Source organism: Cololabis saira, chromosome 19 (assembly GCF_033807715.1).
Source record: "Cololabis saira isolate AMF1-May2022 chromosome 19, fColSai1.1, whole genome shotgun sequence".
Taxonomy (NCBI): Eukaryota; Metazoa; Chordata; class Actinopteri; order Beloniformes; family Belonidae; genus Cololabis; species Cololabis saira.
In genome coordinates this window covers 7394736-7410457 of record NC_084605.1, presented here as the reverse complement: position 1 = coordinate 7410457, position 15722 = coordinate 7394736, and the positions used below count along the sequence as shown (strand labels likewise).

Below are 15722 nucleotides of genomic sequence, written 5' to 3'. Positions count from 1 at the left end.
CGCCTTCCTGTAGGCCCACCACCCGCAGGAAGGTCCATGAGAGGCTGGTGCAATGTGGGCTGGGTAGCAGTCGTGGCGGGGTGCCTCGACGACCCAATCCCTGGACCAAAACCCTCGCAGTGGGGACATGGAATGTCACCTCGCTGGGGGGGAAGGAGCCGGAGCTTGTGCGTGAGGTTGAGAGATACCGGCTAGAGATAGTCGGGCTCACCTCCACACATAGCTTGGGCTCTGGAACCCAGCTCCTTGAAAGGGGCTGGACCCTCCACTACTCTGGAGTTGCCCAGGGTGAGAGGCGGCGAGCTGGTGTGGGCTTGCTTATAGCCCCTCAGCTCAGTCGCCATGTGTTGGAGTTTACCCCGGTGAACGAGAGGCTCGCTTCCCTGCGCCTTCGGGTCGGGAAAAAGTCTCTCACTGTTGTTTGTGCCTACGGGCCGAACAGCAGTGCAGAGTACCCGGCCTTCTTGGGGTCCCTGGGAGGAGTACTTGATAGTGCTCCAACTGGGGACTTCATTGTTCTACTGGGAGGAGTACTGGATAGTGCTCCAACTGGGGACTCCATTGTTCTACTGGGGGACTTCAACGCTCACGTGGGCAATGACAGTAATACCTGGAGAGGCGTGATTGGGAGGAACGGCCTCCCCGATCTGAACCCGAGCGGTGTTTTGTTGTTGGACTTCTGTGCTAGTCACGGTTTGTCCATAACGAACACCATGTTCAAGCATAAGGGTGTCCATCAGTGCACTTGGCACCAGGACACCCTAGCCCGGAGGTCAATGATCGACTTTGTTGTTGTTTCATCTGACCTTCGGCCGGATGTCTTGGACACTCGGGTGAAGAGAGGGGCTGAGCTGTCAACTGATCACCACCTGGTGGTGAGTTGGATGCGCTGGCGGAGGAGGAGGTTGGACAGACCGGGCAGACCCAAACGGATTGTGAGGGTCTGTTGGGAACATCTGGCTGAGCCCTCTGTCAGGGACATCTTCAACTCTCACCTCCGAGAGAGCTTGTCTCGGATCCCGGGAGAGGCGGGGGACATCGAGTCCGAGTGTACCATGTTCTCTGCCTCCATTGTCGATGCGGCGGCTCGAAGTTGTGGACGCAAGGTCTCCGGTGCCTGTCGTGGCGGCAATCCTAGAACCCGGTGGTGGACACCGAAAGTACAGGATGCCGTCAGACTGAAGAAGGAGTCCTACCGGGCTATGTTGGCCTGTGGGACTCCTGACATAGTAGATAGGTACCGGCAGGCCAAGCGAGCCGCGGCTCGGGCAGTCCTGGAGGCAAAAACTCGGGTCTGGGAGGAGTTCGGGGAGGCCTTGGAGGAAGACTTTCGGTCGGCCTCGAGGAAATTCTGGAGGACCGTTCGGCGCCTCAGAAGGTGGAAGCATTACTCTGCCGGCACCGTTTACGGTTACAGGCCACCAGCAACCCCACAGAGGGGAGAAGAGGGCGGGAGGCAACCCACCGCCAGCATAAGTAGGAGAGAAGATGCACACGTGGTCGTGGATCCAGCCGTATTTATACTATGAAAAGGGGAGTTGTTCTTTGCACGTACACCCCATCTTCGAAACCACATTAGACCTTCGGTCATATATGGCTGTCTTATGCTGCGTTCCATTTACCTCGGAAGTCGGAACTCGGAACTGGGAATGACGTCACAGCCGAGTTATCAGCGTTCCAGTTACAAAGTAGGTAAACAAGTTTGTAGTTCGCATATACCACATGAAAAATGTAAATTACACTATAGCAGCATATATATGCCGAACAATACTTGTATACGACTGATTTAGTGTGACCAAAACTAGAATGAAGTGCTACGAATTTTTACAGAGCTCTCTTCTACTGTTTACAACCGGGGCAGCCATCTTGGAATGTGAACTCGGGGGTGGTGAAGACTCTCCAACTTTTCCAGTGGGAAATCCCACTTCGAGGGGCGTTCCAGTTGAAAAATCCAAATGGGAACTGGGAAATCCCCACTTCCGAGGACAAATGGAACACGGCATAATTGCTTTCTATTTGAGGTGCCGACCCAGAAAAGGATAAGACCCATCAGCGTTGAAAGATATGTTTCCCTATTTTGTCCTTACCCAAAAGAAACACAGCCTAGCAGCCTCTTGGGCTTAATGGTAATTTGACTATAAATCATTCCTTGCTACAATTACTTTTAGTTGTCTGCTTATTTTAATGTATTATTCTAATCACTAATTGTACATAAAGGTTAAAGCTATTTCTTATTTTATGGTTTACTTGGGTTATTATTTTGTTGCCACCAGAGAAAGACAAATTGATTGAAATATAAAGTTTTATTTCTACACCAGAGCCGCAGTAAACTTTTTAAATGCAGTAAATGTATATGTCCACTAGAGGGAAGCAAATGTTGAAACCTTTTATTATACCTGCTGTTAATTTTCTGAACCAATAAATGGAGCCAGATTACTATTGATGTTTTCTCCTTTTCTCAAAGTTCACACACATTCACTTTCACACATTCAACAATCTGTTGCACATCACTTGTTCTTCTTAAACATACTTTTCGTTCTTCCACAGACAGTTTGACAGTCCTCAATTTACTTTCTTATAAACTTTCTAAATATTCAGTTCAATCAATTTTCAGTTCTTTGGACAGAAATTCTCACACGTTAAATATTGGCATTTCCAGTATTTCTCGCTTTCAGGACTCCAACCCAATTAAAATGGATGTGTTGGAGATTTTTGATGGAAATCCAGAACATAACACCAACTTTTATTGTAGATAACTGTTTCATTTGAGATACTTCCATCCAATTTGTAATGTTCCTGGGAAATAAATCCAGATGTGTTGTATGTGGGATGTTATTTCATGAGTGATGGATGAATAAGACATTGGTGTTTCATTCATGTGACTGATTTCAGACTCCAACATGATTGTGAATTAATATTTGCATCTGTTTGTAATATTGTTCTCTCTGTTGTCACTCTGTTCTGTGAGCTCCAGAAATATCCTGCACATCCACATTCTTACAACTCTTACAACTTTGTTGTGTAGTGGAGGTGGAGAGTTAGAGATCCAGATCTGCTGCTGCTGGTCGTTACTCTCCAAAAACACATTTGTGTTCAGTTAACAACAGACAATTTGGAAGTTCAGAAAACAGGTTTTTCTGAAAAAGCTGAGAACAAGGTTCAAGGTTCAAGAACAAGGTTTCCAATATTTCCCGAGGGAAATATTGGAAATGTTTCATTTGACCTGTAACAGTCTGATGTGTTTTATAGGGAATGAAGAACAATGGAATTTACCCAGATTACTGGAAGACCGAGCCTGGATAAACTGGAGGATTTCTTAGAATTTAACCTCAAGCCGTACTTGTGACTTTTGCTTCCTGAAAATGAAGTGAACCTGTAAAACGTAAAGACTTTACACACAAGTTAAATGTATTTTTATTGTAGCAGGAAACCTTGATGTCCACTGTACTGGAGGATTGTGGGAAGCTTCACAAGTGTTCATATCTGCAGTTTCGGTCCTGGAGAAACATCCCAGCTCAAATGAAGTGATTTAAAGTCAAACTTCACAGTATCTTAAATATTAGTCCATTGACTACACTTTAGAAACGGTGCATTTCTGTTCATGTCATATTTCTAACAAATGTGTTATGGCATTACTGCTCTTGACCAGGAGACAACATTGATGGACTAACTGGATCACTATTCCCCAAATAATGTACCGGTAATTGGTTTCCTCAAGAGGAAGAGCTGCAAAAAAAGGACCAGTCAGTAAAGAGAGAACCTGCTGCTGGAGGGAAGAAAAACACGAAGGTGATGTTAGGATAGTTGATGTGGTTGTTGGTTGGTTTTGTGCGGCTGTGTTGCACCTCAAAGTTAGGTACACCTATTAAGAGGTTGGGTGTCTTCTTGTAACAAAAACGTAATAGAGTAAAGTTCAAAGTTATTTCAAATCTTTGATTATTTTTTTCTAAATGCTTTCTCTGAAGTCAGAACACAAGAGGTATTGAGGACAATATTAAACACAAGACTACTTCTTGATCTTGTAAAGGTTTGAAGGCACACTGCATATTTCTGCAGGAAAATCATTCTTGTAAAGAGGACAAATTATTTTGGAAGAAGCAGCGGGGAGATGATATCCGTTTCTCTCATGGGACCAATAGATCTGCACGTGAAGCTGTTTTCAGAAATTTCCTGATGAAATTGTTGCAACAAAGATTGATTTAGACAGTGTTTGGATTGCTGTGGTGGTACATTTAGATCCACGTCCATCCATGTACAATGATTATCACTATAATACTATATTAAAATAATTAATGGACAGAAATGATCTTATTGACATTTTGAAAGAGAAAAACCTGCACAGCAGACATTTTTCCTGGATCATATCTGCTGCCCCGCTTACAGACCACTGTGTAATTGATGTCACTCTGAAAGCTGGAAAAAATTCAAGTTTGATTTGTTGAATGTAGAAGATTTTGTACAAAAAGTAAAGGATTTAGTAACAGAAAAGAAAAGTAATATGGAAATACATACTTATTGCAGAAGATGAATGAAATGAAATGAAGCTGAAAATCAGAACTCACTCGGCAACGGAAAAATTTAAATTTGTTTGGCTGATAGGTTGGTAATGCAAGAAAGCTCCCCTGAGCTGTATGAGCGCAGTAGCATAGTTTGCTTTTGACTCGTTTGTAAGATGGACTGTTGGAGCTTCTGTGCGGTGAAGTTAATTTCTCAGTGTAAGATGTTGATGTAAAAGGCTGTGTGTGAGTTTGTGATCCTGTTGAAATGAGACACACACGTATATATAAGCAAAAATTAAAGTCCATTCAGCGCTATGATTAATTAAAAGTACTTACTACTAATTAAACAAATTGAAAATCCCAACCCCACATCTAATATTAGATGGTATGGACTGTAAACCTTTCTTAAAAATACAAAACCACGTGGATTGGAACAGTTTTTTGGGTTCAAATGAAATATGCATTCTCCAAGTACCCGAACTCCAAACCCATGTATGTCAGGTTAACTGGTGTTGTTTGTTGAAGGCAAAAGGGGGTCAACCTGGTACCAGCAAGGTGTAGCTAACATTGTGGCCGGTGAGTGTATCTGACCCTCCAATGGACTGGGGACCTGTCTAGAGTGTTTCGCGATCCTGGTCCTGCATGTTTTAGATGCCGCCCTGGTTCAGCCCACCTGATTCTTAATAATGGTCCTCATTAGCTTGTCATCAAGGTCTGCACAACTCTGTTGATGACACATCTATTGTATCACGGTGTGCTGAAGCATGTCAGACAGACCCTCCGACCTGAGTTGCAACAACGCTGCCCTGTGAATGCAGAGTAAAAATACATGAAGTGTCTATTTTAACTCTCCGCTGTGGCAAATCTCCATCAATGTACACACCTCAAAATGAGCCTGCGTTCAGACAAGAATGTCAATGAAGGGTTAGGGGTTGAGATTTAAAACAAAACAAAACACAAAGAGCGGGCCTCAACTCGTACATCAACAAGCAAACCCGTGGAGATCATGGGTGAACAGTTCAAAAGGACTCGATAGATTTCAACTGCGCAAGAGGAAAGGTTCAGCTTAGGAGTCTAATTGCACATTTTATTAGACACCACTCATCCTTTTATACGTATTACATCAGAAACGTTGCGCCCCGGCAAGAAATACATCTAAATAAGAGTAGATTACAGCTCAACTCGCACGGATCTAGAGTCCGGAGTGTTTACACCAGGACTGTCAGATTTTCAGACGCCCCTGGAAGCCTAGATCTAGAAGCACAACGCACTTCAGCAAAGCTGGGCTGGACCACTTCAGTATGGTCCTCCTGGTATACCTAATGAAGTGGTTGTCTTCTAGAGCAGTGGTCCCCAACCTTTTCTGAACCGCGGACCGGTTTAATGTCTGACAATATTTTCACGGCCCAATCTAAAGGTGTAGTTGATAAAAACGAAATAAAATTACAAGATCAGCATTAAAAACTGTGGTATTTTCTCTATAGTAATAATAATAATGAATAATAATAAAACATAATTTTCGAAAAAATTAAATAAAATAATGGAAATTGTAAATTACCTATTAATATGAGTATTTCTATAAATGTGTTTTTATGTCTCATTAACGTTATTCAAAGCCTAAAGGCTTTTATTTTATTTATTAAGGAGACCGATATTTAGTGCTTTTATTTTGAAGGCGTCACGCTGAGACCTCGTAAACATCCGGCGCTTCAGACTTTAATGGTAAAAGTTTAACGGCAGTAGAAAGTGTCTCAAAGACTAAACGAGTGTCGGGAATGCTAAAGTGGAGCCTAACTGACACAAAAAGCACCATCTGATAAGAATTTGTTTTCTTTGCAAATGTTATGCCGTATTTATGTACATATTGAGTTTGGCTGTCATGGTTCCTCATGTATTGTGGTTAACGGTAGGCCTGATTTATGGTTCCGCGTTAAATCGACGGCGTAGCCTACGGCGTAGGTTGCGCGGCGACGCGCACCCTACGCCATAGGCCCTGCGTAGGTGTAACGCGGAACCATAAATCAGCCTGTAGCTGTTACTACCGAGCGAGCAAGCAGCGTCGGTCTGTATTTAAGTTAAATAAAACTTACATGAATGTAGAAAGACTAACTCTATTTTATTGTATTCCTTTATAGCTCTTACGGTTAGTTTGCAGTGTATTTATTGTACATCCAAGGAATAAAAACATTGTGAACCATCAGTTTGAGAGTCATTCATCATCAGGGGATGCTACAGAAATTATTTTTTCTCTCTGTGCGGTCCGGTACCAAATGACCCACGGCCCGGTACCCCGGGACCACTGTTCTAGAGCACATCTTTTCCACCCACACAAGTTATCGAGACAAAACAAAATCTCATTCTGCACATGTTGAAGTCAATGAAGAGGAAAGTACAGGTACTGGCTTGCCCCCAGTACAGAAGTGTGAGCAGAGTTTTGCAATGCAAACCTCAGTTTGTCCCACAACTGACAACTGAGTCCCGTATAGCTTTAGAGTCCCCGCTCGTAAGAAACTTTTACCTCAAACACCACAACCAAGTGCCTTTTCTCCTCTGTGAAGTCTTTCGTGTCTCCTCAGATTTTTCTTAAACTTGAACATTTTCTTACAGTTTTTACACTTATGAAACGCCTGTGGGGCCATTTGCTCCGTGGACGCTTAAATGTTTGTTGAAATTAGATTTTTGGCGAAATGTTTTTGTACAAAAATCACAGCTGAACAGTTTCTCTTCTGTGTGAACTCGTATGTGTCTCTTTAGAGTTCCTCTTTGAGTAAATATTTTACCGCAAATGTCACAACCAAATGATTTCAGTCTTGAGTGGACACTTAAGTGTTTCTGGAGGTTTGTCTTCTGGTTGAACCTTCTACCACAGTCGTCGCAGCTGAATCGCGTCTCTCCTTCAACGTCTGTTGACTCTGAATCGACTTTTTCTGTCCCGCTTAAGCATTTCCTGTTCATAAAACAACTAGAAGACCTTTCTCCTCTCATGTGTCTCTGAAGAGACTGCTGATGTTTAAACATTTTACCGCAGTAGCTACAGCGAAACGGTTTATTTGATGTGTGGACTTTCATATGCTTCTTGAGGATTGTTTTCTGGTTGAATTGTTTACCGCAAACACCACAACTAAATGGTTTTTCTCCAGTGTGAATGATCACGTGTCTCCTCAGGCTTCCCTGACACGTAAATCCTTTACCACAAACGCTGCAGTCAAACGGCTTTTCTCCTGTGTGGACTCGTACGTGGGCCTGAAGGATCATTTTTCGGTTAAATCTTTTACCACAATGGTCACAGCTGAAAGGTTTCTCTCCGGTGTGGACCATGAAGTGCACCTTCAGATTTCCCTTCAGGCTAAAACTTTTCCCACAAACTCTACAGCTAAATACTTTGTTTCCCGTAGCAAGGGTGTTCTCCGAGTCTTTTTTTTGCTTAACTTTAAGAGATTTCTTTTTAACCAAACAGCTGGGAGGATTTTTCCCTAAATAACTCTTTATGTGTCTCTGAAGACACTGCTTGTATAGAAACCGTTTTCCACATTCGGAGCAGCTGAAAGACATTTTGGCAGTGTTACACCGCGGATCACTCTTTCCAGCTGATTTAGGTGCTCTGGTCATCTTCTGGTCTTTGGTTTCAATTTCAGAATCTGAAGATTTCTGCCAATAATCATCATCACTGACTTCTGTTTCAGAAGAGTCTGAAGCCTCTTCATTGGCATTTTTCTCAAAGTTACAACTTGTGTCTGGGTTTTTAGCTTGCTCTGGACCCCCAAGGTCCTCTCCGTCAGTTTCTGTCTTCATCTGTTCAGCTGAGCTGCCGGTTGGAGATTCTGCCTCTCTGATGGCTTCAGTTTTGATTTCATGGAGCTCCGAAGACTGAGGTGACTGAGGTTTCTCATCTTCCTCATCAGCATCATCTTCCTCATCTTCCTCATCAGCATCATCATCTTCGTCTTCTTCGCTCTTTACAGTGCCAACAGCAAAGGTAACATCAGTTTCTGCTTCTATGTTTAATTCTTCCTTTTCCTCCTTTATTTGCAGGGGTCCTGGTTCCTGCCGGTCCACATGGGAGCTCCAGGAAGTCGCTTCTCTGATCTCCGACATCTGCTGAACATTTATAGGCAACACTGAAATACAAATTGACATAAAGGACAACTTTCAGCCAGTGTTCCTACTGACCTCCAACAGTTTTAAAATCAGCAGACTAGTCTAGGCACCACATGAAATTAGTAAAATTAAATACAGTAATCCCTCGCTGTAACGCACTTCACCTTTTACGGTCTCGCAGCTTCACAGATTTGCATTGTGCATCGTGTTCTGCATTCGGATTGGCTAAACAGTCTCCCCACTACAGTTCTCAAAAATAATCGATGGTGGCATGTCGGTTTATAAGAATCTTTTTGCCACAGAAGAAAAAAGAGCGACAACTACCCATAACTATGTTCTTCTCTCAAAAAAACACACCTGTACCTGCTTTAGAAGAAAAAGACGCAATCAGAAGAGCAGTGAAATATGCGTGAGTATTTGTCCTATTGTACTTATTGTATTTTTTTTTTTCACTTACAGCCACTATTCATCGATATCATGTGACGTCACACAGTACTCGCAGCGCCATCTTGAGGACCGACTTCCAACATGCCGTCTATCTGTTGTGCCGTGGGATGCGACAATAATAAGTCTAAAAAAATGGGATTGACCTTTTACCAGTGCTTTAAGTGGGCCGTGGGATATTGTGATATTTAAATGTTCTTCTATTTTCTTCCTGTCACTCGTGTTGAAAGCCGGTTGAAAGCGCTGTAGGAAACAGTCATGATGAGGAACGGCTGATCCAGTTAGTTGACATGAGAAGTTATCTATGATTCCTCCTCATTTCACCACAAAAACCACAATAAAGTGGCAGAAAGAAATAATATCCTATTATTATATAGGTCCCGGAACATCGGACGGGAGGGAGAGAAAAGGTCCTGTAAGTGGGGAAAAAAACAACATTAATGCCGCGTTCCATTTGTCCTCGGAAGTCGGAATTTCCCAGTTCCCAGTGGGAATTTTCAACTGGAACGCCCCTCGAAGTGGGATTTCCTACTGGGAAAGTGGGAGAAGCTTCACCACCCCCGAGTTACCATTCCAAGATGGCTGCCTTTCCCAGTTCCCAGTTCCGATTTCCGAGGTAAATGGAACGCGGCATTAATAACTACGTGTGGTGACGCAATCAAACAGCAAACAGCGTGGAATGAGCGGCGTGTGGTGTTAAATGCAGCAAACATGTCAGCATGTCAGATCATTACTGAGATGTGGGGAAAAAGCAGAGGACACGAGAAATGATCCAGGCTGAGTTGGATTTGGGAAACGGCTTGGAGCTTCGCCGGTGTATGGAGAAGGATTGTGGACCAGGTAGATATATATGTCCGCAAACGACAAATCTGGCAGGTTTTTGGCAGACTGGAGTGGAGTCAGTAATTGATTAGCTATTATATACGGATCGAAACCTAAAGTATCAATTTTCTGTAGATACCGTTGCTGTTCTTCGGGAGTTAAGTGAGTTATTAGGTGAGACGTCATATTGGCTGCGCGACGTGAAGGTCCTCGGTCGGTCCTCAAGATGGCGCTGACAACAAAAAATGTCACGTGACTGAAACCCATGAATAAACACCAATAGCAGCATAAGGCAGGTTTACATGTATGGGGGTCCGGCTCATGGGGGCCTTAAAAATATTTTTTTTAAATGAATAAAAAAAAAAACATCTATGGACGTGTGGCTTTTGCCATGATACAGAGGTGTATAAATACAAAGTTCATTTTCACTGATATAATTGTAAATTCGACCACAATTTAGGTTAAACTCCTTTACAGCCAAATGGCTAACTGAAGTCTGTAGTTCATGTACATCAACATTTCCTTCCTGTAGATGATTTTATAGACCTTCACTGTTTCAGCTTTTGCTTCTTCGTGAGATTTTCTGCCTTCAGGATGTCTATTTCTGCTGCAGTTAGATATTCTAACATGGATATCTACTTTTGGATCCAGACCTCAGTGGTTTAACAGGGAAATGTTCTCATTTCAAGTTGAAATGTTGGCCTTTAGGAGCATCCAGGAGACAGAGAACAGTCTCTGGTAATGTTAGAGCATCACAGTACCAGCTGACGACAATGCCAACCCAAAGGTTTTTTTTTATCCGTCATTGATGCATTAAAACCTTAACATTAAAAGACTACCATGACAAAACTTCCACTACCATGTAACATGTTCTAAACAAATGCGTTACTTACAGAGGTTTTTCCTGTCTTGTGTTGGCAGCAGCTCTGGTGTGGATGCTGCAGGTCTGGGGGACACCAGACTGAGTCCTCTGGGTTGATGGTTTCTCCTCGTCTGAGGCATCTCTCCTCTTCAGTCCTTGTTTACAGAGATGTATCCGTTTAATACATTTCAGTGCTTTAACTTAGCTTCTCCTGTTTTTAACGTAGATATCAAACAATTCATTCTAACAACTAAAAAACTGAACTAAAACTTGAGTTATTTAATAATTATTTTAAATCTTTGTAGTTACATCCATAACAACTGACTAGGGATGGGCGGTATGGACTAAAAAATGTATCACGATAATTTCTGGCATTTATCCTGATAATGATAAAAAAAAGACCAATACAAAAACGTTATCAACGGGAATTTATCCTTCTTTCTTTTTAGGCTCATTTCTTTCTTTCTTTCTTTCTTTCTTGGCTCATTTCTTTCTTTCTTTCTTTCTTTCTTTCTTTCTTTCTTTCTTTCTTTCTTGGCCCATTTCTTTCTTTCTTTCTAGGCTCATTTCTTTCTTTCTTTCTTTCTAGGCTCATTTCTTTCTTTCTTTCTTTCTTGGCTCATTTCTTTCTTTCTGGCTCATTTCCTTCCTTCCTTCCTTCCTTCCTTCCTTCCTTCCTTCCTTCCTTCCTTCCTTCCTTCCTTCCTTCCTTCCTTCCTTCCTTCCTTCCTTCCTTCCTTCCTTCCTTCCTTCCTTCCTTCCTTCCTTCCTTCCTTCCTTCCTTCCTTCCTTCCTTCCTTCCTTCCTTCCTTCCTTCCTTCCTTCCTTCCTTCCTTCCTTCCTTCCTTCCTTCCTTCCTTCCTTCCTTCCTTCCTTCCTTCCTTCCTTCCTTCCTTCCTTCCTTCACGTACGTTGTGCGTGGATTTAACGCAGAACCATAAATCAGCTTTACACAAAAACGTCATCAATGGGAATTTATCGTTTTTACCACGAGATACAAATTCTTACTGTGGGGAATTTTTTTGACGGTTTATCGTGAACGGTAAAATATCGCCCATCCCTACAACTGACACCAAATGTAAAAAAAAGAGTTGAAACAAAGACTAGCAGAGCTCTGCAGGCTTAAAATAGCACTATGTTCAAATGAACTAACATTAATGGTCTTTAACTTGTAAATGTTTATTCATTTTTCACTCAAAACATCTCTGACATTGTTTGGGCTGATTTAACTCCAGAATTTTCCTTTTGAACTTTATAAGCTTTTAGTTACAACACTGTCTGTGGTGACCTTTTTTTCATCTCCTGTTAGCAGCTGCATTTAGTGACCCGCACTAATGCTACCAAAAGGTACAGTAACAGCTACGATTGAACTCACAAATCCTGAAATGATTGAATGATAATGTAATTGTAATTGAGTGCTGCCCAATTCAGATCCCTGAAGGAGAACCTGCATCTTTTAGACATTTTCATGCTCCAACAGACCTGATTCAACTCGTCAAAGAGGTCTGAACAAGTCAGTTAACGTCACGACACATTCATTTGAATCAGGTGTGTTGGAGCAGGGAAACATATAAAACGTGCAGGACAGCTGTTTTAAACCGACTCCCATGTCAGCTTTGTTCAGAAACTTTTGGCAGGTGAGGTCAAAGATCGCTCCCGTGTCCTCGTTGTTGCAAACCGAGGAACATTTATAGTCAACTTGAAACACTTTTCTTTTTGCATTTTATTTCTTAGTCCCATGTTTTTTCATTATCATCCATCTGGTTCCCCTTTCTTTTACGTTTTTTTTGGGTCAGGCTTAGGAATGGGTGATATTTTACCGTTCACGATATACCGTCAAAAAAATTCCCCGCGGTAAGAATTTGTCATCTCACGGTAAAAACAATAAATTCCTGTTGATGACGTTTTTGTGTAAAGCTGATTTATGGTTCTGCGTTAAATCCACGCACAACGTATGTGTGAGGGAGGGAGGGAGGGAGGGAGGGAGGAAGGAAGGAAGGAAGGAAGGAAGGAAATGAGTCAGGAAGGAAGGAAATGAGAAAGAAAGAAAGAAAGAAAGAAAGAAAGAAAGAAAGAAAGAAAGAAAGAAAGAAAGAAAGAAAGAAAGAAAGAAAGAAAGAAAGAAAGAAAGAAAGAAAGAAAGAAAGAAAGAAAGAAAGAAAGAAAGAAAGAAAGAAAGAAAGAAAGAAAGAAAGAAAGAAAGAAAGAAAGAGCAGTGATTTGGGGGATCCAAAGACTGAATGTGGTGATAGATTTATAGTAACAAAGGTGGAGTTGAATTGGTATTTTTTTTATCGTCATTTTTATCGTTATCGGGATAAATGCCAGAAATTATCGTGATACATTTTTTAGTCCATACCGCCCATCCCTAGTCAGGCTACACTATATTTATCTGAGTTGGAACACAGTAAACATCCTTCTGGAAATATGTGTTTCTGGTTTTTCAGAACAATCCAGGTGATCTCGATCTTAAACTTATCCACACCAGTTATCCAGAAACAGAGTTCACTGGCCCCAAAGGTAAAGCACCAGATCTGCAGGTCCTGTGTATGCGTCCAGATCCATGACTGCGATTGATCATTTCATGCATCCTTCATCCCTTGTACTGTCTTTGGGTCAAAATGACCCAATTCTTCTATCCTTCTTTCCTCCTGCTCCCTCCTCCCTTCTTCCTTTCCTCTTTTCCTCCTTTTTTACCCTCCTTTACTCCTTTTTCTTCCTACCTCCCTTCCGTCATTCGTTCCTTTATTACCTTCTTTGCTTTTCCTTCCTTCTTTCCTTATTTTATCCATTCCTTCCTTCTTCCCTCCCTTCTTTCTTTCCTTTTCTCCATTCTTTCCTTCCTTTCTCCCTTCCTTCCATCTTTTCTCCCCTCCTTACTCCCTTTCCTACTTCCTTCTTTCCTTCTTTTCTCCTTTATCCCTTCCTTCCATCTTTTCTCCCTTCCTTACTCCCTTTCCTACTTCCTTCCTTCTTTTCTCCCTTCCTTCCTTCTTTCCTCCCTTCCTTCTTTTCTCATTTCTCCCTTCTTTCCTTCTTTCTTCCCTTCCATCTTTTCTCCCTTCTTTCCTCCCTTTCCTACTTCCTTCTTTCCTTCTTTTCTCCTTTATCCCTTCCTTCCATCTTTTCTCCCTTCCTTACTCCCTTTCCTACTTCCTTCCTTCTTTTCTCCCTTCCTTCCTTCTTTCCTCCCTTCCTTCTTTTCTCATTTCTCCCTTCTTTCCTTCTTTCTTCCCTTCCATCTTTTCTCCCTTCCTTACTCCCTTTCCTACTTACTTCCTTCTTTCTCCCTTCTTTTCTCCCTTCCTTACTCCCTTCCTTCCTTCCTTCCTTCTCCCTTCCTTCCATCTTTTCTCCCTTCTTTCCTCCCTTCCTTCTTTTCTCCCTTCCTTACTCCCTTCCTTCCTTCCTTCCTTCCTTCCTTCTCCCTTCCTTCCTTCTTTTCTCCTTTCTCCCTCCTTTCCTTCTTTCTCCCTTCTTTCCTCCCTTCCATCTTTTCTCCCTTACTTACTCCCTTTCCTACTTCCTTCCTTCCTTCCTTCCTTCCTTCCTTCCTTCCTTCCTTCCTTCCTTCCTTTCTCTTTTCTCCCTTCCTTCCATCTTTTCTCCCTTCCTTACTCCCTTTCCTACTTCCTCCCTTCATTCCTTCTTTTCTCCCTTCACCCTCCCTTGACCCAAAGACTGCACAAGGGTTATACAATGTTCATCTTTAACATTACCGAGTTTAAAACGATAATCAAACGATGGTCCAGATGTGTAACTTGGTTGGTTTTGGTGCAAACATGTTAAATCATAACCCTGTAACCCCAAAGATAATGTTTTATTCCATAAATCAGCTAAAATATGTTGACATTGGTGGTTAAAGTACCTGCAGCACAGACGGCCTCGGGTTTCTCAGGAAACGTGTCAATCTTCAGGAATTTCTACCTGGAAAAGTTCACGCTGACGTCGATCCTCGTTCCCTTCGTCGTTTTTTCGTTTCCTTTTATTCTTCATCTGCGAGGATTTCCGCCCTGTCGCTTCTCCTCCTGCTGTTAAAACCCTCCATGTATCACAACGTGTCTCCTAAAACGTCTCACAACTCAAACCGGCTGTCCAGCAGCAACAAATCATCAGCAAACACGAATAAAACTCTCTTTGAGACTCTAAACAAGAGAGGCACCCTATGTCAGTCAGTCCATGGCTGATATGGGTCCCCCTTGCAACCAGAGTCAATTGACCGACGGTTCCTACCAGCACTTGTTTCTTCCAAAGTGGCTGATGTGGGTTTTTTTTTTAATATTCACTTTTTGTTTTAATAATTTCAATGTTTTACATGCTTTTTGGGCTTAATTGGATCCGCCTGAAAGGCCTAATAAAATGGCTATTTAATTATCCATGTATAACTATGTAATGTAAATGTACTGTTTATACATTTTATCTTTATATGTCATCTGTCATCCTACGTCACTTTTTGTAAAGATTCATATCCGTCACTTTTGAATCCTCATATTGTACATTTCTGTTTATTTCTGTTTATACATTTTACTTTATTCTATCTCTTTTTTATCTCCATATACTTGTTTGCTTTTATATTGTTATTTTTATTTTTATTTTTATTTTTACTGTATTGCACCAATCACCACAACAAATTCCTTGTGTGTGTTAACAAACTTGGCAATAAACCCCCTTTCTGATTCTGATTCTGATTCTGATTCTGATCATCCATATCCATTTCTTCCTATTTAGGGGGAGACAGGTAGGATACATCCATCTGGATTTGGGATTAAGGGGCAGCAGTCTAAGCAGAGAGGCCCAGACCTTTCTTCCCCTGTCCATGTTCAACTTATCTTCCAAGAGGATAACAAGGGCAGCCCAGGAATGAAAAAAAAAAAAAATATGTATGTATTTTTTCCCCCTCCTTCTTTAAAAAGGTTCCTCCATGGATATACTGTAGCTCCTGTTTGGACCATCTAGATCAGGGGTGTCAAATGTGCGGCCCGCGGGTCACATGCGGC

The 15722-nt window shown here is 42.0% G+C and overlaps 1 protein-coding gene across 1 annotated transcript; it reads right to left on the bottom strand.

The window, feature by feature from the left end:
• Positions 1 to 6797: 6797 nt before the first annotated feature.
• Positions 6798 to 14265, bottom strand: LOC133419775 (gastrula zinc finger protein XlCGF57.1-like; the record flags this gene model as incomplete). The annotated part of the gene is made up of 3 exons (XM_061709191.1): positions 6798 to 8594; positions 11221 to 11254; positions 14249 to 14265. Coding segments are annotated over 3 exons (1530 nt in total), but the record flags the coding sequence as incomplete, so codon positions are not given.
• Positions 14266 to 15722: the final 1457 nt, after the last annotated feature.